Source organism: Lagopus muta, chromosome 5 (assembly GCF_023343835.1).
Source record: "Lagopus muta isolate bLagMut1 chromosome 5, bLagMut1 primary, whole genome shotgun sequence".
Taxonomy (NCBI): Eukaryota; Metazoa; Chordata; class Aves; order Galliformes; family Phasianidae; genus Lagopus; species Lagopus muta.
The window spans coordinates 17483636-17511293 of record NC_064437.1 but is presented as its reverse complement, the minus strand read 5'-3'; the positions used below and the strand labels follow the sequence as shown (position 1 = coordinate 17511293).

At 39.2% G+C, this 27658-nt stretch overlaps 1 protein-coding gene and 1 long non-coding RNA gene across 4 annotated transcripts in view; one reads left to right on the top strand and one right to left on the bottom strand.

Moving 5' to 3' along the window:
• Positions 1-553: 553 nt before the first annotated feature.
• Positions 554-27647, bottom strand: SNX7 (sorting nexin 7). 3 transcript variants are annotated; one of them, XM_048943902.1, is made up of 9 exons: positions 27367-27647; positions 22134-22316; positions 20366-20476; positions 19883-20047; positions 18946-19147; positions 17181-17380; positions 13838-13924; positions 7104-7256; positions 554-966 (listed from the first exon to the last, which is right to left on the bottom strand). In XM_048943902.1, the coding sequence occupies exons 1-9, from the start codon at positions 27532-27534 to the stop codon at positions 886-888; spliced, it is 1350 nt and encodes a 449-aa protein (XP_048799859.1). In that variant the 5' UTR covers positions 27535-27647; the 3' UTR covers positions 554-885. The 3 variants fall into 3 exon arrangements, 2 of the variants coding, with proteins under 2 accessions (XP_048799859.1, XP_048799860.1); XR_007376860.1 differs by lacking the exon at positions 554-966 and adding an exon at positions 10228-10365 and having other exon boundaries at positions 7144-7256; XM_048943903.1 differs by lacking the exons at positions 554-966; positions 7104-7256 and adding an exon at positions 10374-12069.
• Positions 27312-27658, top strand: part of LOC125692854 (uncharacterized) — a 44331-nt gene continuing 43984 nt past the window's right edge. Inside the window, exon 1 of the long non-coding RNA XR_007376866.1 lies at positions 27312-27427. This is a non-coding gene — a long non-coding RNA (uncharacterized LOC125692854). The remainder of the gene's footprint in view (positions 27428-27658) is intronic.

Sequence of the window (27658 nt, the reverse complement as noted above, 5' to 3'; positions counted from 1 at the left end):
CAGTGTGCCAGACCTTTGGTGGAATCATTCGGAATCTTTCAGTGCATTGCTGCAGCAGTAAATCGTTTTAGCAAAAAACTCTTTTCCTTTCTTTTCCCTTTCACTTCCATACCAGCTCTCTGAAAAGGGAAGTTAAGCACAGTGGGAAGGTCAGCTGTGGGAGTAAAAGGCTATTCATTGGCCTCAATGCTGCCAGCTCTTGCATTGGCAGGATGAGTGCTTTGACTAACATGATGTCTCTGCATATACAGTCTGCATGAACTGTCAATCTTTTATCTTTTGAAAATGATCAAATGAAAGATGCTTAGTTGACTTGTAAATAAAACTGTAAGCTGCATTAACAGCACTTTAAAGCAGTATTAATCTCACAGAACAGCATCTTCCTATGCCACTTTGCCATCAGGTGACTAGATCTATTAAAATAATCCTGAACTGCTCCTTCACATCCATGATACAAAATTTTACCAATACAAGCAATTACTCAGTATAGAGAATATAATATGGAAGCTACAATGCCAAAATAATTCTGACAGAGTAGAATGCAGAATGAAGACAGACTTTCCTTATTAAACTTTTTATTAAAATTGAGCTTTATTTTACATATTTAAAATACTTTATATCCAAGTTATGCAATATGTATGAAAAAAATTGAATGTGAACACTTGCATAAAAATATGTAAAATCATGACTAAGCAATATAAAGCAATATATAGCATGTTCCAAAATGTATTTCAGGAGTAGAATACCTGAGTTTTCAAGAAGCTGGTTTCCTGCGTTTCACTGATTTTAACAGTTGTATTTAAGAATGTATCTGATCTCATATAAAGCACTTCTTTGGTTGAGAAAAACTTCACGGAAAAGGTAGAGATCAAGCAGAGATATTCCTCAAGGCCTGTCCTCAGAATCTTCTTCCCCATGATGATCCACTGTTTGAGATGCTAGGAAGGACTCCCATGTAGCAAGGCACTTAAAAAAATCCACAGATACGTATTAATATAGCAGACTGACTTCTGTAAAACTGGTAGCCAAGGAGAAAAAGCAGCAGAAAAAGAGTACATATGCATTGTCACAAGCTGTTTTTGTGGGACCATGGTAATAGCAAAATATGGTTTCCTAGGCAGCTCAATGATATGCAAAATGTTAGCCAGCACGCTGGGTGAGCTGTAAAGGTCACTTTTACATAATGACAAGCACACAGTGTGAGCATCGTAATTGTATGTGTTAGCATGGGAGATGCTAACATTAATTATGCTCTTCTTTAATCTCTCCCTTTAGTTACAGGCAAAGATCTTCTCCAAATAGAAAGCACAGTCACACACAGTTCCTTGGTAATCTCTGTGGATTCCTATAGCATACCCAAAATTCTTTCCAAGTTAAATTAAAACATTTTTTTTCTAAATACACAGATAATTTGTTTTTCCCCTGAGTAATGAGAAAGAAATGGGACCAGAAAGGCAGGGGGCTGAGGGGAGATTGCCATATTTAAAGCAAATGTATTTCTCTCCTAATGAAAAACATATTAATAACTGTACAAACCATATATATATATAAAATATATTTTATATATATATATTATCAGAAGCAGTATAAGTGAAAAAATAACGATAATAAAAATCCCCAAATGAACTGTAGTTCAATTTGGCTTAAATGAGTGTTGGCAGCTTGTCAAACCTTTATAAATCAGAAGTTAGTATTGAGGATCATGGCAAGCCTATTGCTGGGTAACCCATGATGTGCTGATGCTTGTTACCCAGCATACCAGGTTTCTGCCATTTCACATCTGTCATTAAAACAGTGGAGCCAAGCTCATGCAATAATTCTGTTTTGAAATGGAAACATTCTAATAAAACTTTGACTTACACACTCATACTTATTGCTATTGATAATGCAGCTCATTTGCTTCTTACTGTACAGTTTTTTCATGAAGAATCTGAAATATTCATAATAAGTAACTCTTCTGAAAATCTCAACAAATTCTCTTATATTAAAACCTGAACAGCATACTCAGTTAATTCAAACTTTGAATTAACTCCCTGAAAACATCGTAATTTCCTCAGTGAAAACTCTTGCCATAAGCCATTCAAGCTACAATAATGCACTACTGCCCATCTACCTGCAAGAAGACAATTGGGCTGATCTGACAGTCACAAATAATGATAATTTATGAAATTTAAGAGCAAAATGAAGGAGGTACATGAATGGAGGTAGAATGTAGTTGTTGGAATCCGTGATGGTATGAGGAGGCAGGATCAGGGACGTCAATAGAAAATCTAACAAAAGATGGCAGCAGTTGTGCCTCTGAAGAAACAAAACCAAAAAGGGGCTGCATGATAATGCAAGAGATTAAAACATCTACTTGACTGAGATCACAAAGAAAAAGTACGTAGGAACTTGCTTTCACATGGGCCCTTTGTCATTATCAGACATGTTAGAAAGTCATTATCAGATACGTCATGTTATTTGCATGTTGTCCTCCACACCACATAAACCATAAACCTACTCCCCCAAGCTTATTTCTGTGATCTTGACAGATGTAATCTCCTTTGTTTCTTGCACTGCACAACACTGTGATGCTGAGAGCACACTGAAGGTTTGAATTACTGTGAAAAGAGAGGAGTAACTGGATAAGACTCACAAGGAAATCTGCATTTCTTCACTGGCCTTTTGGAGAAATGTTATTTTGCAATGGTTAATCAGGGAGGAGCAGTGAAAGTAACGTTAGCTAGCATGAACAGTGATCTGCAAATGTTGCAAAACGACTTCTGACTTAAAAGGTCTTTTTGACCTTTTGTTGAAAGCCGTTAAGGTTTGTTCAGTAGAGTCTCCCTTTCTTCATATGACATTGTGGCAGCTGCATCTGAGGTGTCTGAGCTGGAAGGCGGCTTCTTCGTTTAAATATGTCAATAAGCCAGCTGTTAGAAATGTGTTTTCACTGTGGTGCTCATCCTCAGATTTCTATTTGCTAGAGCCCAGACTGGATTGCCATCCTAGAAAGCTGCAAGGCACATCTGTTTTTCCTAAGCTTTTCCTAGGTGTGAGACAAGAAATAATCAGTTTCTTGAACAGTGTTTTGTTGGCAATGAATGAATGTTGGTTGTTGTTTTTTTTCTGAGCCACAGTATAATTTATACTATGCAACTTCATATTTTGTCATTTTGTAATTTCAGTAATGTGTGGTAAAGTACATACATCATCTTTACTGTCTTGAATATAAAAATGGATCCCTATTATCTTTGCAACACGGAGCCAAAACACATGTTAAAATCCAGTCACACTATGTTGCTTCTCCAGATAGATACAACTTACCACAGTCTTTCCACACAAGGATGCAGAGCATTTTTTTCAGTTACACAAGTTATTTGGTTTTTAATTTATCCCCATTTATATAACCAGAACACATTTTCAAAAATGTAAGAGCAATGGTGGCTCATTTCACTGTCAGACATCACAGTGCTGCTACAGCTGACAAGTTTTATAATTAACCGTACCAAAACAAAAGTAGGTCTCTGTGCCTTAGGCTCAAGCTTTTTATATCGTGAAGCATGAACTGCATAAACGACATTTTGTTACTGATGTACACTTCAGCCTTATTACAGAATGCTTTTACAGAGTTCTCCTGGGAGGGTGAAAATGGAGATCTAAACACAGGATATGCCCACTTTCACGAAAGAGACAGAAAGGAGACAAAAAGAAAACCCTGGAAATTAAATGTGCATGCATAGTGTTGAAATTCATAATCCAATTATTTGTAAAAGCCCAGCAGAATACATTAGAAAATCTAAATATACAAAATGAAAGAACGTAAATAGGCTATTTTACCTAAAGTATTCTGTTTACTACTGTTCTGCACATCTGTTCTGCAACACCATTTTTAGAAATAGCAGCAAGAGGTTTTCATATACAATTGCACATCTAACTAAAAAGGAGATTTAAAAATAGAACATGTAGTAGGGATGATAACAGAAGCAATGTGTCATATGCCATGTGTTCCAGTTCCCTGTTTTCCATGGTTAATACCTTAAAAATATCCTTCGTGATGACATTTCCTAGAGTAGAATCTGCAAATGAAGTCTTCTGTTTTTGAGAGAGAGTGCCTTATAAGCAATGGAAAACCAAAGTGGTGTATTTGCTGGATTTACAGTGTCTGAACAGTATTTGGACAGTGCTCCTGCTTACTCCGGTCTTGTTTTATTTTCTCTGAATATGTTAACAAAGTTTTTTGCTGAGAAAATTAAATACTTCTTTTTCCTTGATGCAAATATCCTACAGATTATGGCAAACATGGGGAAAAAACAATTGGTAAATGTTTAACTGCTGTTGTTCTTTGAAGCCAAAGTACACTCCTGGGTGCCTGGATTGTTGGCTAATATGAACCAGGATGACTTCAGATACACTAGTTAAGTAACAAGAACTTTGTATCTTGTTTTGGTTTGAGTAATGCTCTGTCCTAAGGGCACTGGAGAATATCTATACCTAGCTTAATGGAAAGACCTGGTGACAATCTGCTGTCTCAGCTGTATGTTCTGCCCTGTGGTTAGTTTGTGATTTCAAACACTGGGAAGATTGTATGTCCCATGAGCTAAGAGGTGTGCTAATTCAGGCCGTTGTGTTGTACCTAGGGCACGGGAAAAAGCAGTAATGAAAGGGTATGGCACTGAGACACACTTCAGTCAAGGATTCTTCTGTAAGGCAAACAAACTGATGTTTTCTTCTTCAGAATGGGAGGTCCTGATTTCAAATTAAAACCTTTTCTTTTTTCATAAAATCCTTCTTACTTAAGCAAAGCAATTACACTCATTTTAAATACAGTAAGTTCTAAATCTTGCATATGGAGAGACTTAGCATGTATTCCAACTCTTTTTTGGAAGAGAAAGAAGAAAACTTCATGAACTCCTGAGACCAACTACAGGAACTGCAAGTGACTGCTCAGACATGGTAATACTGGGCTGTTAAATGGCATCATATGCAGATGTATTGTGCAGATTGTACAGTATCACAGGAAAGACTTTGTTCTCATAGGTCTGCACAGAAGCATCCCATAAACTTGAAACATTGGGCTTTAATTAGTGTCTGTTACACTGAGAGAGTCAAAGAGAGTGAGATTCCATAGCTGTAGAAACAAAGGAACACTTCTTACTCAAATGCTTATCTTAAAGGTAGGACTTCACTTTTAATGGAAAGCATAAGAATCATATTCTGATGCTCAGATTTCTGAGAGTCCCTTCCTAAAGTTTTACCTCTAGGTAGCAAGCACAGGAAGATGCTAATGTTTTGTTTGTTTGTTTGTTTCCTATTGTATTCAGGACTGTAGGACCTATCATTTATAATATAAGGTCTTCTCCAGTAATTAACCATTAGCAATAACAACAGGTCTCAAAAAACAAAACAAAACAAAACAAAACAAAAAAAAACACATTTTAGATAAAAACTTCCCAAACTCTCCAAATTAATTTTATCAAATTCTCTTCAATGCCAGAATTGAGATAATGATTTTCTGCTAAAAACAAAAACAAAACTGAAACAAAACTTGATAAGCCCTCATGTTTCAGCCAGGGTAGCCTAATGTTTGTTATTACAGCAATTATTTTTTTCTAAAATCTGGAACTCTCGGGACATAATAGGAAAACCATTTAAAGTTTTCAAGAAAAGCACCAACAAAGAACAATGTCTCAGTGTAAACTGACTTGTCCAGTATTTCAGAGACTATTGAAAAAGAGCCATTGGTACCTGTGGAAACAATTGAACCATTTTTCACATATTTAACTTAGTGATAATAATTTCATGTATGCTATGAGCTTTGACATCCTGAAATGAAATTCTAATTCAGTGAAAAGCGTTTTTAGACAGGAAAGAGACAAAAAGAATTACTTTTGTGGTTTGATTTAGCTAATCATTCATGAATAAAATATTCCAATATATTTAGCACTGATTTAACAGACGTATTCATGATAAAGAAACCAGAGATCATCAGTAGCTGTAAAAAATGTGAGAGGATGCCAAAAGTTTGCTGCCTGATTTCAGAAAATATTTTGATCTTCATATGTAACAACAGATTGTCAATGTCCGCACATCTCACAGGCTGCATCCTAATTAACTAGACTTGATGATCAAGAGCTCTGTCTTTTCAATTATGTTCTAACAAAATGATTTGTAAAACCAGGGCACTGATTTTACATTGAGGCTAATGGACAGCTCATAAAAAGATTGGAACGGGGGACTGGAAGACACAGATATCAACATATATCTGTGAAAAATACTGGTTTTTAATTAGTAGATGGGCAACTGCTTTACTACAGGAGAGTCTGAAAAAAATCAAGATACTGGGATACTTTCAAAACAAGCACAACATAAGCAACATGTTGCCTCTGAAGAAACTTCACAGAATGCTTAAGAGATTTTGTTACATGTATTCAAGTTCTGCTGGTTAGAAAACCTTACTTGGAATTTTTACCAAGAGTGATAGCTATGCCATTTGAATTGAAATTAAAATTGTATCTCAACTGTTTTGCTTTCTTTCCAAAGCAGTCAGTTTCAATTATAAAAAGATTTTATTTAGTAACTGTATCCATTTGTGCATTTTGAAAAATGTGCCATAAGCTTTTCATATTGACTTCTCAAACGTGTATTGATGTTATCATAGTAAAGTCCTATTGGTTCACATTCCTCAGAGAAATAACAATGAGAACTGTCTGAGTGTGCTGTTTTAAAAGGAACCACATTTAAATGTTTCTCTCATGTAAAGTAATTTATAAATGTGAAGCCTTCCAGAGGGCTTCTTCACAGTCACTGCAAAAGGCTTCCAAGCTGAAACATAGCAGCTGACATTCAACCCAAAAATATCTCCCAAATTCTTGTGGTTAGTAAAACAAGACTGCCCTCTGTTGTTGATGAACTCAGGATCAACCACTTGGGTACAAATCAAATATGTTTTGCTTAAAACAACTCAAGTTAAGGAAACAGTCTCTTTCTTCCCACAAAAACTGATTCTGAAATTAACACAAGTTTGGACTAAAATGCAACATTTATTCTTTAGATACAATGCAATGATTTCTCTGCTGAAATAATCAGTCAGTAATAACTACTGCTATGAGAAAGGGTTTTACCTCTTCATAGTAACGGAGATTATTGTCAGCCACATTAGTGAACGCTGATCTCATATCATACTGCATGTTTTGCTTCCATCTGTCCCAGTCTGCTTTCAGTGCATTATTGGCACATTCCACTTTATCTTCAAGTTTCCCAATCTCCTCTGAGAACTAAATACAAATTGTAAACGTAAAAAATAAAAATATAAAAATCAGTAGAGTTAGCATTTTAAAATTGATTGGAACCAAGTGACTGTAGTGCAGTAAAGTGAACAGAACTGCAGAAGCAAGGTTGGTATTAAAATTAGCACATCATTTCCTGGTGATAAATAATTTAAAATTTAATTCCTAATGAATAGCTCAGTACAATTTCTGAAATATTAATAGCAGAAATTTGAGACAAAAACTAAAATGTTGCTGAAAATATTTTTTGTTGACTGGGAAGTTACAGACTCTGGCACCTCTTTGCTGGCACCCAACAGTAATGCGTCTAAAAAGGAAAACACTAAGGGCTTTACTGGAGCAAAATCAACTTTACAAATGAGATTTGGCCAGAAGACTGAGGAAATTCTGATAGAACTTTTGGTGACTTCAGGAGAAATCAGAATGGGGGGGAAAACAGCAGAAATTATACTCAGATTTCTTGCCCATCACCTTGCAGTCCTTTGGTGTGGAACTAACCCTGGCGTGACCATACAAGGGAGCGAGAAATACCAAAGTAGAGAAAGAACTTAAAATGCAGGATTTCAGCAAAGCAGGGACTTTTTGAGAGATCCAGAGTCAAAAACTTGAAGGCAGCTGCTATTCAGCCATTATTTTCCTCTAATTGTTGGAGATGCACAAAGTGACTCCTAGCTAATGGGAATTAGAAATAGATAAAGGGCCTCTCTCTAGCGAGTCTTCCAGTCCTGTCACTGATTTTGTACCTATTGTCATTTGCTAATCAGCTGTGTCAGTGCTGGCTGGCACCCAGTTGCAGAATGAGACAAATCTTCTGCAGCTACAGTGTGAATGAATGCCTTAGGACTGCACAGCATCTGTCTGAAGCAAACCTAGGGAGGTGAGGCACAAACACCATCTATAAGGATCATAAAGCAGAAAAAGCTGATCTCCTTATATCGTTTCCATTGCAACTCAGGTACTGTACATCTTCCTCTTATTCTTTTTACTTTTCTATAAGGCAGAGTGCTCTTTCATCATACAACTTCCCTGTGAAGTTGGATAGCTCTCCTGTTAAGTGCCACAGAGCTGGTGCTTTCATTGATAGGAACTTCCAAGTCTTCTATAAGACTTTCAAGGGATGCTTAGGCTATTCACACATTGCAGGAAAACCAGGCTTCAGAAAAGGACATGGAAAGCTGTGGTCCACAGCCTTCAGCTCCAACCATACAGAGAGGGTGCCATAGCTGGAGGTGCTGCAAATAGCAGAAACAAACTAAGCAACTCTGTCTGGAACAGGGATGGAACCTGAGCCCAATCATTAAAATTGGAGGTATCAGGGGAAGATGACAGCTCATACACATTGCTTGTGTGACTGTTGTGAAGAAGAGACATATATTTTAACCAAGTAACTCTTGTGTGTGTACATTTTCACTATTCAGTGCTCAGAAGTCCTGTTCACAGTCCATATAATCAGCATAAAACCAACTCAGAGTCTGACAAAATAAAATCCTTATGCTCAAGTTAGGCAAAAACAGAGTAGCTAGGAAAAATGAAAGAAATTTCAACCAAATGTTTCTTCCAACACTCCATGATACAGAGTGGAATAAACATTTTTAGTTAGACTTTATTTCTACACTGACTTTCCTTGCCACATTTCTAGATTCATAAAATATTGGGCACTATTTAAGAAGAAAATGAAAAAAATATTATTTCTACTTTACCGAAAAGCCAAAGTTCAATTATCCAGCTAAATCAGTAATCAAACTATGGGCAAGAGTAATTTCATCAACTACCAACAGTGTATTCAATATGAAAAGGTTAATCCAAAGATTAAATATGGGGAAGTTACCTTTAAAGATATTGCAGTCAACTGGATTAGGTATCTTGGGCATGCCACAAGTTAACTGCCTTTCCTTCTAACACTAAAAATGAATGCACACAGAATACTGAAAATAGTGACCATTTGTAGATGATTTAGAGTAAGAAAGGCAGTTGAATCCATTTTCCTGCTTTTGCAAGAAAAAACAATTCTTATATAAAAATGACCTAGACTGCATGGTTAAAGAAATCCGGTTTCAAAGTCCTAGTATCATCATCTTCCTTTTATTTTGACCTTTGTATCTTTAAGGCATTTATTTTACAGTTTGTTTTTGTCTTGCCTTTTCTAGGAACTACAGTTTTCTTCCATGGTGTAACTACAGTGTGATGTGGCAGGCAGGCAGTTCTACATCCCTGCCTGGATATGTGGTTTAAGCATCACCTTCTAAAGCCCCCCAGTGTGTATCAAGGTGGGGGCTGAAGTTAGGGTCTAAAGACAGAGTTTTGCCACACTTCTTCATCTCAACTAGAAAGGTTTAAGGTCTACTTTTTCACAGCTGAAAAGAAACATACATACTATCTTCTTCAGCTGAAAGCAGAAATCAACAAGTGGCTTGGTTTCTGAACAAGTACATCCATGTAGTGTGTACTTGTTTTATAAGGTTTACATTGTTACAATTTATCCTACAAATTAAATAGGATCCTAAATCCATTTTCTTACACTGACCTCATTGAGGCATCTAGAGCAACAAATTAATTCTTACATCAGTGGTTCCTGCACGAGGACAGCATGGTGCTCACCAGATGTTGTACCACTGGACAGAAGCAGTAAGACAGGCCTGCCAGGGCAGAAGGCTACCAGACATGAACAGGGTGACCTGTAGCCAATGGGACTTGCAGCAATAGCAAAATTACCTGCTAGGTGACATAAAATTATATAGTATCTCAATATGCCAAACAGCATGACCTTGTATCTACTACATGAATTAATCCTTCACTTGGACATACTAACCCTGCTCAGCCTGGAGTAAAACATAATATACATTCAGAATGTGATAGCATCAGCATTTAGCATTTCTTTTCTTCACTTCAAGCTTGAATAGCAGAATTCATAAGTCGGCATTTAAACCTGTCAGGTTCTGTCGGAACAGATTATACCAACCTTTTGTCAGAATTAGCATTAGTACTTGCAGCAGTATCAAATCTGTACCCAAGACACTGAAGGAGGCACTGGTTACTCCTTTAGAACAGAGCATAGGAGCAGTGAAGCCAAAATGGTAGCCTCTTTACAGCCAGAGCTCTGGAGGAAAGAAAGGCCTAGATGAGCGGGAGGGCATTCAAACACCCCTCTCAAAAATCTCTGTCAGGAGGCTGCATCCAAAATCACAATCTTCAGACCTTCCGTACTTTGAATAATGGCCACCTTCAACACCTACATTTTGATGTGGGAGGATAATTTGGGGGTTTTTAGAAGCATCACAGGTACCTGTCCTAAAAGCCCAGTAGGAGAAGCATATCTCAAGAAAATGTTTATTCCTAGCCAATAAACCTGATGTCTTACAAGGTTTAATCTGAGATTACAGTCTGTCAGCTGCACTGACCTTGGGAATGTTTTGCACTCTCTTGCTGTATAACTGCCTGCTTGCTAAATCATTTAATGTTTGCTGTGACCATTGCTAAAGATCTCACTGCCTTTTATCAGCTCTAAGGACATGCTGAGATTCCGTATCTATGGTGGAAGTATACTTCAAATAAGATTAGAGTTCTTGCAAGTCACTGTCAGCAGAATTTCTGGCTACCAGATAGCACTGACAAGTCCAGTCTGATGTCTGTGAGATTATTAGAAGCTACACAGGGTATGTCTAAAAACAGAAATATGCAAATAAAGCCAAAGTCAGCATTTGACACCAATTCCAATAACAGCACCTCTGTTTTCAGGCTCTTTTTCCAACCTCTCATTCTGAAAGCAGTCTGGATAGAAGTGTCAGGAAAATAAGTCAACATGTAATAAAAATTAAAAAACAGCAAAAAACAGATTCAGAAAACAGTGAGAAGTTACTTGAACAGTTAAAAAATAGCAGTGCAAAAGTCTCTGTGGCCAAGCTAACATTAATGGAGAAAATCTTCCACTTCTAATGAAGAAAAAAGTCAGCAGGATGCAGCCGCCACTCAATTAGAGAAGACAGGATTTTATGATCAGACTAACAGACATCTGCTTTGCTGCTCTGATGAGACTGTAAGAAGAGTCAAGATCTCAGCATTTTTTGAAATGAGTAAGAAATAGGCTGGAAAGATAAAGCAAAGATCTGTACATCTGGGTAACCACACAACCCACAGGGTTTTACCACAGCGGTACCAAGGAAATGCAGGAACAGTTAAAATGACCAGGTTCAGTGGAAGCAAGGACAAACATCTCATTATGGAGCACAAAGCTGTCAGTATCGAATCAATGGTACAATCAATGCAATGCAAAAGGGAAAATTATTCCTTTTTGTCTATAACAGCTGAAGAAAACCTAGTGCCAGCATCTTGTCTGAGGACTCCATCAGATTACACCAGAAATGCTTTCTTAGAAGGCCATGTCCTGCCAGGCAGTGTCCCTTGGACACTGGTAGATAGCAGTAAGGCCAGCTGCTAACCAAGCTTTATGAACTGCATTTGAGCACTGAGTCACTCTGTGCAAATGCAACTGTTTTTAGCAACAAACTATACAAATGGGAAGTACTGATAAAAGGGATGCAATATTGATGCAAAATTGATTTAACTAACTGCATACAAATAACTTGAGCAATGACCTATAACATGTCTTCTGGTCAGATGAAGATCTTAATATGTACTCTATCTTCACATGCAGTGCAACTAAGAGAGCTGATCCGTGATACAGCCAGCTTGAGACCTCACTTACCAGTTAATTGGCCAGGACATAGATACATATATTTTGTAGATAGACTGAGAATAGAAATAATGAAGTAAAAGTTTGCTTGAAGATGGTCTTTGCTGTTTCCTACAAATGTGAAGTTAGTGTTATGAAACTTGTTAATTTATTACGAAGAATAGTTTGTAGTTTCCCTATAAACTTTTAGAAGCAAAAAGCAGAAATGGTTCTCCTGGCAGCCAGTGACCTCTCTGAGTCCTACAGGCTGGTTCCCAGATGTGTTGATACCCCTGCACATCCCCATAACCCCTGGCCAAGGAAACCATACGAGCCCCTGCTCTCCTTCATCCTCCACTCTCTGTGTTGCTCAGAGGCTGCCACCATCCCTGCCTTTCAGATTCACAGGTTTTGCCTGCACCCACTGAGCCTTTCGCGCTGGTGTTCTGCCTGCAAGGGTAGGCAGGACTGCTGGGAGCCGCCAGCCTGGGGTCACAGCTGCCAGCTGGTGGGGACACCATGCCAGGGAGCTGAGAACATGGTGGCCAGGTGGGGAGCGGGCAGTGGGTCAGCCTGTGCCATCTAAGGGCAGCATGGCAATCTGCTGGCTTTGCTGGCAACCACAGGCAGCAGAGGACCAAGACCCATCTTTGCTGCCCAGCTCCCAGCCTGCTGCAAGCTGTGTCCCAGACTAAGGACAGGAGAAGCAGCAGGAGAAGAAGAGAAACAAAACAGATAAGAGAGTAGAAAGGCAGTAAAATGCAAGGACAGTGTAAGCAAATAATTTCTGCTTCAGGAAAAAAATGTAAGTTTTTGCTGGCTGTTGCATTATACAGAGGCAAATTATTATGAAATACAGTGCAGACATCACAGATATCAGATAGCAATAATATATTCCTACTTGTTCTTTTAATTGACAAGAAATCAAATGAAAATACACACCTCAACTGCCAAAAGGTATCTAAACGGCACATCTTTACATGAAAGCTAATGGCAGCAACTAATAAAAAATATCTGAAATGTCAAGGACCTTCTTCAATGTACTAAAAAGCTGCAGTGAATAATCACTAGTTATTAGTCATTTTTATATATTATTTATACTGTATGATACTTGGTGCTAACAGCTGGAGGACATTATTTAGGTGTTAGAGCTAAAAAATAAAGTTTTCAAAATGCCAGTTCTGTCCTTCATCGGATCTGCAGTGTGCACAGGTGGCAGCAGAGCAGTGTGGGAAACCATCCCAAGACCAGCACTGCTTTGTGCTGCATTGCACACGAGCTGACCAAGACCAGAAGCAAGCTGGTGGCAGTAGCAGGAAGGCGAGCTACTGAGGCTGTGCAAACTCAACCTGCTGAGCTTTGGTGATGGCTTTGAGGATGCTCAAGTCCATGTGCTATAGGTATGACTGCGTTAGAATGAAGGTGTCAGCTAGTAAAAAATATCCTAAAAAATAAACAATCCTGGAAGAAAGGATCAAGAAATTTTCATTTTAAATATGTCTCATGAATGGCTTTGCTTTTTCTACCTCCTATTCCTCTCTTATGTCAACAGAGCAGCAGCCACAATAGCACTGCAGCAAGTCTTACTTTAACTCTCAGTGTGGAAGAATGCTGAAAATAAGCTGCTGTGCCACCTGCATTGACAACACACGCTCCAGTGGGAGTGTGTCCTTTGCTGTAGCTGCGTATCCACTGAAGTTTTGCTTTTTTCTCAAGGTTGCCTTTGCCTGGCATGTGTAGCTACAAAGTCCCATGGTTTCCCAGAGGAAGTACAGGACACAGAGACACCATACAGTTACAGTGCATGGCTTCACAGGACATGCATTGTTCAGGGGATTCACTTTCTGCAATTAGAGTAAGGCCTGGAATATTTCAGCATTCTGTACAAAGACATACTCACCAGATCCTTGTCTGCCTTTTTATTGGCTAAAGCATCAACTTTGGAATCAAGCTCACTTTGAATTTGGTCTCTCCTTTTCAAAACACCCTTAATATAAAAAAATAAATAAATAAATACAAAAAGAAGAAAAACAAACTGAATATATTCAGAAAACCACACAACATAAATTAAACAAGACACAATTCAAGAACTTTGGCATGATACAAATACTTTCCTAAAAAGCAATTCAAAATCATGTAGTGAATACTCATTTTTCAATATCTATTTTTATCTTGCGTGTTTTTTTAAGAGTCTTAGTGAGTCAAAAGTCCAGGAATCTGCCATATAGGTATCACTGCTAACTGGATGAAGAAACCAGCAGTAGCAATTAACTTCATATCAACACAACCTACCATGTATTCATTTTGAAAAAGCAACAGGAGTTTGTGCAACCCAGTATCCAAAGTATGTTCCTTGAGTTATTTGAGTACTGAACTCTGCTTGAGTAAAATCAGATAAAATTATCATGAAAATGGTAGCTATAGTAACCTTGATATATGTGCTTATTTCCAGTGTATGAAATTATTTCCTCCTGTAAAACTGCCTTACAAGTACTGAATTTTTAGCATAGTGTCCAAATAGATAGGGAAGGAAATGTTGCTTGTTGTTAGACTGCTAAACAGGAATGGTATTACAGATTAAATTTTTATTTCTGATGTTCATTTGCTCTGTGACCTTGAGCAAGTCTTGAACATTTCTCTTTACCTGAGTTTCCGCATCTGCAGAAGTGCACTCAGGTGTGATTAACTCACAGAAGGCATTAGTTCTTTTAAAAAAATAATCAAACGAAGGACAAATATAATTACAAACCTAAAATACCTCCTCTTACACTACTTTGCTGCAACTGATTTTACTTCTTCCTACAACTAACAGATTTTCAGTATCTACCTCTAGCATAGGGCATGTTGAACCAGCAGAGGACCCAAGCAGCTCTACCTTCTCTAGCTGTCTTGTTTGACTGTGTTCTTTCTGATATCTTCTCAGTTCAACACAAACGACATAAAAAATGGAATAAAAAAATAGGAGCTGAATTCTTAAATAATTGTTCAATGTTTCTTCTAGAACAGATATTCACTAGAAAAGCCTGGTAAACCTGACTTTGGACATCTCTGAGTAATACACTGGCAGTATATACTCACATAAATCTACCTTTCAGTAGCTCAAAAAATCTTTTATTTAGATAAATATAGAAAATGTTTAGCTGTAAGCACAGAAGCAAAATAAATAGGTCTGGAAGAGCTGTCCATCATGTTACAAATGCTTTATTTTTCTTTTTTTCTGTTTTTGTATTTCTTTTGCCCTTTTAAAAAACTATTGTTTTGATTATATGCTAAATTTTATCACAAATACTCCTTAAATTATAAGATAAAACCCAATGATTTTAATATTGGTATGTTACAACCATAGGCAAGTTCTGACTTCCAAATGCGAATAGAGGGACTGTGTTTTATAAACATATCATTATATTTTTATAATATTTTGTATAATTAATGCTATTCTGACACAAAAATCCTCAAATAATTGCATGTGGACCCATAGCTAACACTGCTGCAATCTATATGCTGAAGCTCAGCGGGACAGAGTTACACTCTCCAGATTTGCTCTGCCTCTGCTGTGAGTCAGCCAGAAAGGAGCCTGTCTCGATGTAAATATTTAGCTACAAATTCATCTCTGCCCTCAGTTTTCAGCTAAACTCACAGCACTGGAAAATACAAAGTCTAATCCATTGTACCTTCTGCACATATGCCAATTATGTTAGTGAAGCAGCACATAAAGGTGCCTGCAATGAGGGGTTAAAGACACCCCAGAAATCAGGTTTTATTAGTGTGTGACTTCCCCGGTTGTATTTTTAATATGAGCAGCCCCCTCTCCAAACTGTGAGAGGCAAGTAAGTTATAGGAAAAAGAAATCCATGGTGAATGAAAGGAAAAGAGCAGTGGTTGAACAGGAATGAGCTAGAGGAGCAAGACTTTCCTCATTAATCCTCTGGCAACTTAACACTGTGTTGCAAGCACTTGGACGCTGCAACCAGAAATAAAATGAAAACAAAGAAAACAAAATAAGCAATGAGCAACAGAAACTTGTCACTTTGTGCAGTAAGAGCCAGGGTGTCATTCTGTGATTTGTACAGAGAAATCTCCCTGCTAGGCACAAAAGGGAGGACCTGTACAAAAGTGAGCCAAGCTGTACACAGCACGTCTTTAATAACATGAGGGATGGAAAGGCTCACAGGTAACAGACTTAGAAGTTCTGAAAAATAAGAATTGAAGGAGGAAATACTGCAATTTGCTAAGATATTCATCTCTTCATGCTTTTAAGTACATTAATACCTACCTCGACCTACCTGCATGTACATTTAAGTAATACAGCCTGTGAGATACGGGATATTTTGTATGGTTTCTCTTTCAATGAAACCAATCACTGCAGCACTAGTTTCTAACTTTCAGAAGCTAAACCTATTGAAAAATGGACAGTGTTCTGCCCAGTGCCAGTAAAAGCCTTTGCTGGCTGAGTTATCTTGGGCCTTGCTGTACGCATGGCCTGTAGCACACTCCTGCTGCCCTGTGAGCTGGGTTCCTAGCAGAGACAAAAACAGATACTGCAGCTTGCCTTGGGATGGCAAATCCCACAGAGATGTGTTTGTAGACATTTTTCGCTTTCTGAAGGCAGAAGAGTGGGAATTATGACATGCTAAAATTAGTTTTGGAATTATGTTGATTATCAATCAGGACAGATTTTTTATATTCTCTCCAAGTGTAAGAAAAATACATCCATAGAGGGAACCGAGAGCATCAGCTTATGGCAGAGACTAAAACAGGCTTGTGACACGGGGACTGGAAGCTCCCTGCTGTTCTAGAAAAAGAAGAAGTAATTTAGGAACATCTCCTAGAAAAGGAGAAACTTCTCCACTCCTTCTCCCCCGCACAATCTGTTACTGCATATTTCAGCAGTGTCAGAAGAGGTCTTTCTAAGCTGCTTTTCCTTGAACCTTTCTGTGCTCCAGCCCTACCACACACAGCTCTAAAACCAGACTTTTGTACTGCTACCACAGGCTCCCTGCCACACAAACTACTAAGCAGTTCTTGTCTGAAATGGGTGCCTCTTGCCTGATTGTTAATCAGGAAAACGGGACAAACCAGATTCTCTGCTAACAGACAGCCATCCCCCTGCCGTGCACATTTACTAACAGCAGAACGGTGGCCACAAAATATTTTTCATCAGTTACGGCCTTGCTTCCAGAATCTGTCAATGGCCTAAGACAAACTTCACATACTGCCAAAAGCAATCCTTAATGAAACCTTACCATCAGAATTTCACTGTAGAGAACGTACTCATGTATGATTGGTAGCAGATTTTCAGAGAGCCCGGCCATTCGTTTCTCTGTAGCTTTACAACATTTGTCAATGCAGCTGGCGACGCCTTTTAGGGAGTCTGCTATATCTTCTTCTGATGCTGACCAGAGTGTGTGGATGGGGCCATACTCCTTCATCTCATTAAAATACTCTTAACAGGGACACAGACACAGATTAGTCTTTTGTTCGCTAACAGATGTCTAAGTGGTACTAACCACAATCTCCTATTTACTGTGAACACAGCAGGGAACAGCAGCTTTATTTTAAAGTCCCAAAAGGTGCAGACAACACAAGGAAGTTCATTCCAGTTCTGTATTTGATATCTTCTTTAGAAGTTTTTATTAATCTAAATAGATGGATGCCACAAGAATTGCTTCTCTTGTGCATCTATATCAAGAGATAATTTGTGGAAGGCCCCAAAGTCACTGTGATGTTTGGTAGAACTTAGCTTGGGCAAGCCTGAATATGACCTGAAAGCAGGATGTATTGAAAGCATAATTTTAACACAATTGAATTTATAATGAAGAAATATCCAAAAAAAGATGGACATACACACAGCTGTGTGCTGTGAAGAATCCAATATCTACTATGAACGCATTTCAACAAAAAAGCATCCATGCAAGATGGAACTGAAAATCACATGTTAAGATACTACAAGCAGTAGTATCATGTAGCAGTAACATTTTCATGTCCTCATCAGTGCACCCTGCACACTGGTGCTCTGCCTTTTGGTATTTGGAAAATCTAGAAAGAAGATTTATTAAGCTTTTGGGACCATGTCAAAATTCATAAGGTTTTCCAATAAATATTTTGGTGCTGATCACTTGAATCTAAAGACCTTGGCCAGCTAGTTCCACTGGAATGAGCTGTATCAAAAAGAACGCTTTTCAGCAACATGTATTTTCACTTATTAAGACCCCTCTAACTCAGCAAGGATGTGCTGAGATCTGGCTCTGCACACTAAAGCACTGAGTCTCAGTTACTAGAGAACACAGTGTAGCACTTCAACTTCTACACAGTAATGTCCCTTAAGTGCTGACCAGTAGAATCAACAGTAATTAACAGACCTAGACTGAGACCAGTGTTAAGCTTGGAAAATTAATAATTTAGAGTTGCAAGTTGGTGTGCAGGCTGCTGTTATTTAAGGAAAAGTATGAGCTTAAGTAATCCTTCTCTCTAAAACTCTTCACAGACAGTTTCCCATGACAGAAACTACTGCCAACAGTAAAGCTCTTGAAATTAAAAAATAATCTACTTGGCTAACATGTGGAAAAAAACAAAACAATGCAGAATGAAACTAAAAAAGACACATACGGAGTTCCAAAATCTACACAGCATAATAACAGTATGAGACAGCACAGAAAACTGACTCTTTACATTCCATTCAAAATACAAAATGTCACACAGCTCTCCAATTAAGCACAATAAAAAGGTAGCTATACTTGCTATGTTTCTTATTTTTAAGTTCCCTTTTGGCAGGTCAATGATGTGTTAAAACCCTCCCTATTACCAAGCTGCTCTAGTTAACTTGAAGATCTGCCAGAACAATGACTATTTTGGAAAACATGGTACAAATACAAATCTCCCTTTTCCTCTGTTTGCTGGAAATAACTATTTTGCTTGGCACAATGAAAACAAATTTACTGTTTACAGCAAGTCATTTGCCAATGTATCAGTTTCTTAAACCCATTAAAAATATATTTCTTTTCTACTTACCCCTTTCTTCCTTGTAAATTCTATGAGCTATTTTGTCCAGTACGTTTATTTTGTGACTAAATGTTTCCATATAATCATTCATTTCTGTAAACATTTCAGGACGATTTTTAACTCCTCCTCTTACTGAGGATGCTACAGCTCTTACGGTCTGTCCCATTCTGCTCAGCAAACTTGGACCCTGCTTCTTGTGCGAGGAGAGTTCCTAAAACCAGAATGTACTGTGTTTATTTGCACATACATATTTAAATTGTTTAGAAATAATAATATGTGATTTAAAGCTTTTTGTTGTTTTTAAACAAAAACTGCATACACCTCAATGGAAAAAAAGACAAATCAGATGTCTTTTTAGAGGCAAAATCTTACTCTAAGATTTTCTGAACAGACATAAAGATATTGTGCATTGTGCTCTTACAAAGAATGACCAAAGGGGGTAGAAAACCTTTACCCTTTTGTTCCGTACAGTGAGTTGACTACTTTGCAATCTAGCCTCTGGAACAGGAAAACAGAGGTAAAGATTGCATTGGGAAAAGCAAACAGTGTTCCTACAGGAAGAAGCAATCCAGCTATTTTTTTTGAACAGTTTTTACATCTTGATAGAATAACCTAAAGTTCAGAGAATGGCTCTGAATACAAAACTCAGATCTTCACATACATCATATAGTATTGTGAATCTGCCACAGAAATCCAAACACAGCAACAAAAAGTGCTGTGGAAGATACAGTAATACTTATGGCTGCACAGAAGATAACTAAATGCACAGAAGAAAAGGCTTTCTTGGGGAAAGAAAATTCCAGAAATTCCACATCTTCTTCTGACCCTTCTGTAACAAGCCATCAGAGGATGCTGTCGAGTACTGATCTAGGGAGGCTCCTCATACACCACTACTGACACACCATGTGGTTCCATGTAACTGTAGATAAAAATAAAGCCATTTTACCCAGGCCTGTGCAGTAAGAAAAATTTTGAAGTCTTCATTAAAAGTTAAGGTTGGGTGATCAGCAATACGGTTCAAAAATTTATGTAGAGCTTTTCTTCGAGTCTCAATGAATTCATCACTAAATCGTTCCACCATTCCTTTCATCACAAATTTTTCTGGCAATGGCTAAGGAAAGAAAGAAAAAAACATATGGTATAACTTGCACAGTATCAAAGATATTATAATAGCTTTTCTACTTGCTGAAAACATAGCTATGACCTTATAAAAAACACCAAGTAAAAACCAAACTGTTTCAAAGACAAACGTAAGAAGTACCCTTGCAGAATTTTTAATTATCACATACACATGCATATAAAGCTACTAATGAAGTTAGTTTAATGTTTGTCAGATTTCAGAAACCCCACAAAGACCTCAAACACCTTTGTATAAAGCTGGGGCCAGAACACAAATTAATAAAAATAATATACGTTTTAGCAAACGAACAGGAATAATTAGTGTTGGATGTGCTTCTTCAAGTTTGCTCTTCAACCAAAGAAAATCCTGATATCGTCGTCGGACCTCATATTCACAGGAGTCAAATTCACCACGAGATGTCTGAAAACAGTGAACAGAAAACACAGGTCCATGAAGTTAGAATAGTGACTAAAAAGCATGGTATCGTTTTACATCTTGAATAAAACTACATACACAATTCTAGTTTGTCCATGCTATTTGCTTGCAGTTTTTAAAGCACAATGATTAATTGTTTTAGGAGATAAAACATAATTTTTTCAAGAAATCAAAGTTCTACTTAAAAAAAAAAAAAAGACAACACAACAGATTGACTTCAAATAATCTGTCCGACAGTGTTTCCAAAAGATTTTGATCATTACTGTAGTGTGATGTTTCCCTTTTAACAATCACAGTTATGTTCACTGCACTTAGGGCACTTCTGAAGGAGTTAAAAATCACAGAGTGAGGAAAGCCCATTTTTTAGCATTTTGGAAAAACCAGAAAGAGCTGACGTATGTCCCTGAGGCCTGCTGACACCATCCAACAATCCCTGCTTTCAACGCATGAGAACTTCAGCATATCGTAGCACACTGCCCATGTTGTTTAATGGATTCTTCAATCCATCAACCCCAGTTTTGTAGCCCTTTGTCAGAGCTCGCCAACAAATCTTTAATACTTAGAAAAAATGCTTATTACAGCACTGCAAAATCGCCAAACCATGAGATTTTATCATTGCTCCATCTTCTGGAGTCAAGCTGCAAAGAGCCCAGGTGTTCAGCAAAGTGATGCACTGTTTAGCATTAGTTGTTGCACAGAGATTTACAGTGTGACGCAAGCACATGGCAAAAGAACTCACTCACACTCTTGTAACCTAAACATTTTTAAGGACTGAATAAACATTCTAGGTGTGTGGGAGGAATGCTTTTACTTTATCATCAACAACCAGCATTCTAATTAAATACGATAAAGAAGGATGAAAGGGATAAAGAAGCAAAAGCAATCCACCTTAAAGCCCTTCCATATTTGCCTGCAGAAAAGATGTTCATTCATCTACAAAAAGATGCATGAAGTGAAAATTATTGCTCACAACCTAATGAACGTAGCTCTCTTCCTACCCTTTAAATATTTTATGAGGAATTGATAAGTTCTCTATTTAAAGATGAATAATTCCCATTTGAAAATTTGGTTTTAAATGTATCTTTTAAAAAGAACTCAAAGTCAAATAAATGAACACAGTAATTCTCAAATCACAGCCTGCAGAATATTTGCTGGTAACCCCAAAAGAGCTGGCTGGTCTCACAGTGCTGTCTTTCTTCCTTGTTTCCAGTAAACAATTTGCATTCAGGACAGCTGAAAATGCACTATGTTGTTTGCTAGTATTACTTTTTCACTCGAGAATTTTGGGAAATGATATGCAACTGCAGGTTGGAAACAAACTTCCAGGTGACAGTGGGCACTACAGTTATTGAAGAATGGAGCTGAAAGACTTTGCAGCAGGTGTGCTTCAGGCAAGGCAGCTCTTTTCTCAATATAAAAAATATACATATACATGTGTGTATATACTTACACTGATTTTTTTGTTTTCAGAATCAACTGCACAGTTACATATGATTACAGTGGTCTATAACTCATAGCAGTCAGAGCACAGTTTCAGTTGGGTAGTAACCCAGAGAATGGTTCAAAAGAAGGCTGAAAATGCTATCACTGCTACTTCCGTGAGGCACTGAGGTTTACCCTGATCCATCTAATAGATGCTTACCTTTGTGACTACTCTGTATGTAATAAATGTTTCAATGGCTGTAATGTGGCTTTCAGGGTCATCAACAGTAATGAAGAGATCTTTTAATTCTGGTTCATCTTCAAATTTATACTGGTTTATCATAGATGAGGGGGATATTGGCATTGAAGGACTGAATGAGTTCACCTCAGCCAGTGATGTATCCTGCAGACAGGACATGAGAACATCCACATTGAAACATATTTATACACAACCAAACACATCTTGGATGCTCAAATGGTAAGTTTTAAAATAAAACTTAGAACAGACAAAAGAATTATATGATCTGTGACAAGTCTATTATTCTCTTCAGTATTTGCTTCAGTGAGGATACAAGGAGTGAGATTTATTCTAGCACTGATCAAAGCAAAACGGTACCTTCTGACAAGAAATTTATGCACAGCTATAGAACAGAGCTTGCCTGTGGATGCTAAAATGAGTTACGAATACAAGCAGCCTGTACTTGTGCAGTTTGATTACCAGCTTTGTTAACATTGTTTGCAGCGTTACTTCAGGACTAAGGAAGTTTCAGTTATTTCTAGTAAGCTGTACTATAAGAAATTATGACTTTAAAAGACCAAGACAAAATCCAATTTTGAGTTTTTATTGGAATCAGATATTTCAGTTTGCACATATTTTAGAATAGAATTTGAAATAGAAAACTTTTACAGAGACATGAATTTACTCTTTAAATAGGTATGCATGTAGTATAAAACTGGTGTTTAATTTCTTAATTAAATTAAATCCACTAACTACAGAAAACAGCATAATATAAATAATATATGTTTTAAAATAATGACAATTAAAATCATCACGATATTTGAAACATCAAACATTTTATGTAGCTTTTCTAATATATCAAATGCAGTGAAATATTTCGATGAACAACAAACTTTAATATTCATCCGTGTTTTCAGAAAGTTTCCTAAAAATCTGCAAGACATAAATAAAAAATAGAAGTGCGTGTAGCAAAAATAAACTGTAAAACTGCTTGAGGAAGCATGCTTAATGCACACACTTCTTTTAAAGCAAAGAGGTCATAGTGCAATGGGCCCAGCTAGTGGGAAATCGCTTCTTAATGCTGACAGAGCATGAAAATTGCATTCTCTTTTGAAAAGTTTAAGAAGCTGATATGCAAAATTGAATAAAAGCTGAAGGTTTCTGAAGGAGGTCAGCACGTGGATGAGCAGCCGCCTGTTGGGTCGGCCCACCAGAGGCTGACCAGCCCCAGGCCCCTGCTGGCAGCTCGCAGGGTGCTGAGGAGCTCACCCCACACAACACCTCACTGGCCACCTGCAATGGAAGATGCTTTCTTTTTGGGGGGCTTCTCAAGGCAGAAGCATCCTTAATTCTCTGTAACATCAGCAGCTTGTTTCAGGCTCGCTTGAGCTACCTTTCCACTTGCTTTACAATGCAGTAAAATCATTTGCTTGTCTAAGCCAATGAATAAGCAATATAGAATGGTTTGGGTTGGAAGGGGCCTTAAAGATGACCCAGTTCCAACCCTTCCACTAGAGCAGGTTACCCAAAGCCCCATTTGCCTGGCCTTGAGCACCTCCAAGGATGGGGCACCTGCAGCTGCTCTGAGCAACCCGTTCACAAGGCTGGCTGCTCTCCTGTAAGCAAGATAACCCCAGTGGCAAAAACTGCCCTTCGTAGTGCCTTGCTGACTATGGAGCATGCAGAAAACAGATGTTGCTGATGAGAAAACTGTAAGATGTCAGAAGTAGGAATGTATGAGTCCACACAAAGCAGAGCTGTGTACTGTCATGTGGGACTGAAGAGTACAAGACTGGTGTCACTGAGGCTGGCAAGAATTTTTTCCGTTGGCTTCAACGGGGCCAAAACTATCTCAGGGACATGTTCTTCCCCCTTTTCCTGCTCTGACCCTCATTTTCTACTGCAAACTCTCTCCTTTTGAATCTATCAATGTACTCTCACACATATGGAGTAGAAAATCATATTGGGAATTATGCACTGAAACTATTAATATACCAGACCTTCTATTCTATAACTCTGTGATTAAAGCTGATGGTTTTAATATTATATAGGTGCTTCACTGTCTGTCTGTCAGTTACTTGACTTCTTTTACTCAGGCTGTTCCAGCCCACAGTTTCTGTGCTGTATGTGGTCAGCCCTGACCAAAGCAGTGAAGGATGAATACAAAAGCTGTGCTTTCTCTGCTCTACAGCACCAGCTGCCCATGCTCTATGTGGAGAATGAGCACAGTTTCCCAAATGTGCTTGGGTGAAGCGAAGCACTGAGAAAACAGGAAATTTCCAGGGAAAGAAAAATGCATGTGAGCATGCATGGGATTTGAATGGCCATTGATGAATAATGACAATGCAAAGCCTAATCAAGGTAAATGTGTTTCATACTGTCTCATTTCCTACAGGTCACCAGTATCTTCATGTTTCCTTCCTCCTCAGTTGCTACTAAAAGTTGTACAAGCAGGTTCTGGAAAGCATGTTTCTATATGCAAGGGCTCACAAGTGTGCGATCTGAGAAATAAAACCGCAACAAGAAAAATCCATGGAACAAACAAGTCTTCTGTTTCGCTGCTCTACACCCATTGTGTCATCTGCATATGAACGAGTGCATGTGAGTTTTAAGTAAGCACATCTCTTCTTTACTTCAGGTTTACTTCCAGCAGTTCTTGAAAGAACACGGTAAAAAAAAATTAAAGCTAGCTTTCTGTTCTTCTATACAGCTGTGACATTGAAGTTGGAGCTATGTTTTTGTGTATCTGTTGTGGGTGGAAGGAATTTTGTGGCAGAAAAGAAAACAAGCAAATGTTCCCATTCTTGGTTTAAAAAATTTTTCATTTGACTGAAATTGGCCACTAAGACTCCAAAATTAATATGGGATAGAAACACTTATGCAGTGGGAGCAGCCTCAATGTGGGCTGAGCACACAGCCTGCAGCTCTCTGGGGAAACCATTAAGCCCTGGAGTTTGCCAAAACTCTGCTCCTACTCAGAGCATGGACACTTGGCTCAAGACTATCGCCATCAGGCAGAACATAGAGCATGCATCTGAGACCAGGGATCCAAAGCAGGTCTGGAATCAGGGGACATGATGGCAGAGTGTCTTGTAGGAGAACAGCTCAGTTGTTGGAGCATTCTTCAAAGAAGGAGAGAGATTCCTTGGCTGAACACTCAACTTTTAAATCAGGCTCAAATCCTTGATCCACTTGTTCCAGAAAAAAAATTGTGCAATTCTGCAGTGGCACATACATCTTTCCTACAAGCACCATGAAGAAAGTTTTCTGTGATTATGGAAGAGAACCAACTCTAAAACATTTTAAGCATTAACCAAACCAGCTCTGTCAATGCCATGAGAGGGCACCAGGAACAAGGAACAAGAGGACTACCAGGGTGAGTATTGCAACACAACTCATGAAAGAAAGCAGGTTGTGGTGTGACTCATAATTCAACCTTGAGAAGTTGCTTCTGCTAAAATGACCTCAGAACTTTCACCATGGTGATGGAAACTTGGATAAAATGAAATGCAGGTTACATCAGAAAACGGTTTATCAGAGCTGCTGAGTTAAGAAGCCAGTCTGTAATATTTGAGATATGTCACGGGATGCTGGCTTAATGGTTATGACACTGCCAGGTCAAATGTCTATGAATTTTCATACAATAAAGACTTGGCGACTACATCTTGAGTAATAACTGAGGGTATTGAGGCTGACAACTTTTTAAGAACCTCATTTTTCATCATTGAGATAGTTGGTCCGTTCCACTGACTAAACTTAGAAAAATGAAGTTGATGCAGCACCAGGCACTGAGCACTGCGCTTCCTCTGCATCCCGTTCAGCCTGCCCACGTTACACCACTGCCTTAAGGACAGCAGTGTAAATTAAACATGAGGAGGTCTCAGGACAGTGTGTTACAGACAAATAAGTTTTACAAAAATCAGTCTGAAGCTACATTTAACCTGTCAGTGTCCCTTTCACATAACGGATACATGCAAACAAGCTGTAATCCCAAATCACCTCCACAGATTTTCATCATCTTGAAAGATCAGCCCTCAAATTGAAGCTGAAAGCAAACTCAATTTCTGGCTGATACACAACCACCAAAAGCAGGAGCCCAAGACTTGCACATAGAATATTCTTGTCTGCAGAAAAAGGTCATCATTCTGCATGCAGTAAGAATTGTTAAGATTTACTATAAGCAGGAAATATTTTGCATGAATCTGCATGGAAGATACTTAAGAATACAGATTTTTGTCTGAGAGCAGGAGTAGTTATATGAAATACTAGTTTTGTTTTCTGTTCTCAAGGAACATCACGCTTGACAAGCATGTCGGTATGCTGTATTGACAGGCATTGAAACTGCATGCAGAGCTGCCCAGGCTTGCACCTGCCTGGAAAAGGAAAAAGGACTCCTGGTGAGAAACAGCTAACAGTACTGAGCACTGGTTTTGTGCTCAAGTTCAGTGAATGTGATTTAGTTAACTCTAGTTAGGCTTCAGAAAAGCACAGGTAACTTGGTAAGATTTAGCCTGACCTTTTGCCCATTATAGACCATTAAATCACCTAACGGTGCCCTTGGCTTTAAAATCCATCAATTTCAAGATTTTTATTGCAGTCAGTTTAAATAGGTCCCAATAATCAACTCTTATTCTAATGGTTTTTATTTACATTTACAAAAAATTGCTTCTTTTCCATAGAAATATAGGAGATATATCTTTAATTCCAGTAACAATTGATCCCAATGAAGAAGCGGGATATCCCATTTTCAAACAGGAAAGACACTCGCAGTTTCTCTCCCCGTCGCACATCCTGGAACGCAGCAGTTCGGAACACGCAGAAGACGCCCAAGCAGAAGCTGCCCGCTCCGGCGGCTGCTCAGCGCCTCCCGGCCTCCCGCCGTGCAGTCAGTGCGCTAAGGGGCGCGGGGACGGCGCAGCCCCGAAGCGCGGCGGAGCGCCCGGCAGCGTCCCGCCGAGCCGCTGCATCGTCTGCACGCGTAGAGCAGCCGCTGCCCCGCGCCATGCCCGGGCCGCCACGCTTCAGGCATTCCCGGCCGAGGGCTGCAGAGCGGTTCCATGCAAGCGAGGCCGAGCGCGAGCCCGCCCCGCCCGTCCCGTCCCACCCCGTCCCGTCGGCAGCGGGGGCTCCTCAGCCACCCCAGTCCCCACTCGGTCCCGGCTGCCACGCGCACCCGCCTCGGCTGCGGGGAGAGCGCGGCTGGGCGCGGCCGTACCTTGCTGAACACCTCCAGGTCGTCCTCATCGTCGTCGAACGCCAACACCTCGGCGGAGGCGGTGAGCAGCGGCGTCTGGGCCGCACCGGGGGCACCCGCGAGGGGCTCGAGCCCTCCCCCGCCGGCGGGGGGCAGCGTCGGCTCCGGCGTCCGGCCCTCCGCTTCCATCCTTCCCACGAGTGCGGGCGGCGGCCCCACCGGAGCCGCTCCCCGGGGCGCCGCAATTGGCCGCCCGCCGCTCCGCCGACCCCGGCCCGGCCCAGGGCAGCCCCGGGGCGCGCCCAGTGCGCAG

What these genes read in the sequence shown, in the direction of transcription:
- SNX7 (XM_048943902.1), bottom strand. Translation starts at nt 27,534, where the DNA reads ATGGAAGCGGAGGGCCGGACGCCGGAGCCGACGCTGCCCCCCGCCGGC. An exon ending in AATTTACAAGGAAGAAAGGG is followed by an intron (nt 17,381 to 18,945) that starts GTAAGTAGAAAA and finishes GTCCCTGTTAAG; the next exon opens with AGTATTTTAATGAGATGAAG. An exon ending in TCTACAGTGAAATTCTGATG is followed by an intron (nt 13,925 to 17,180) that starts GTAAGGTTTCAT and finishes TTTTATATTAAG; the next exon opens with GGTGTTTTGAAAAGGAGAGA.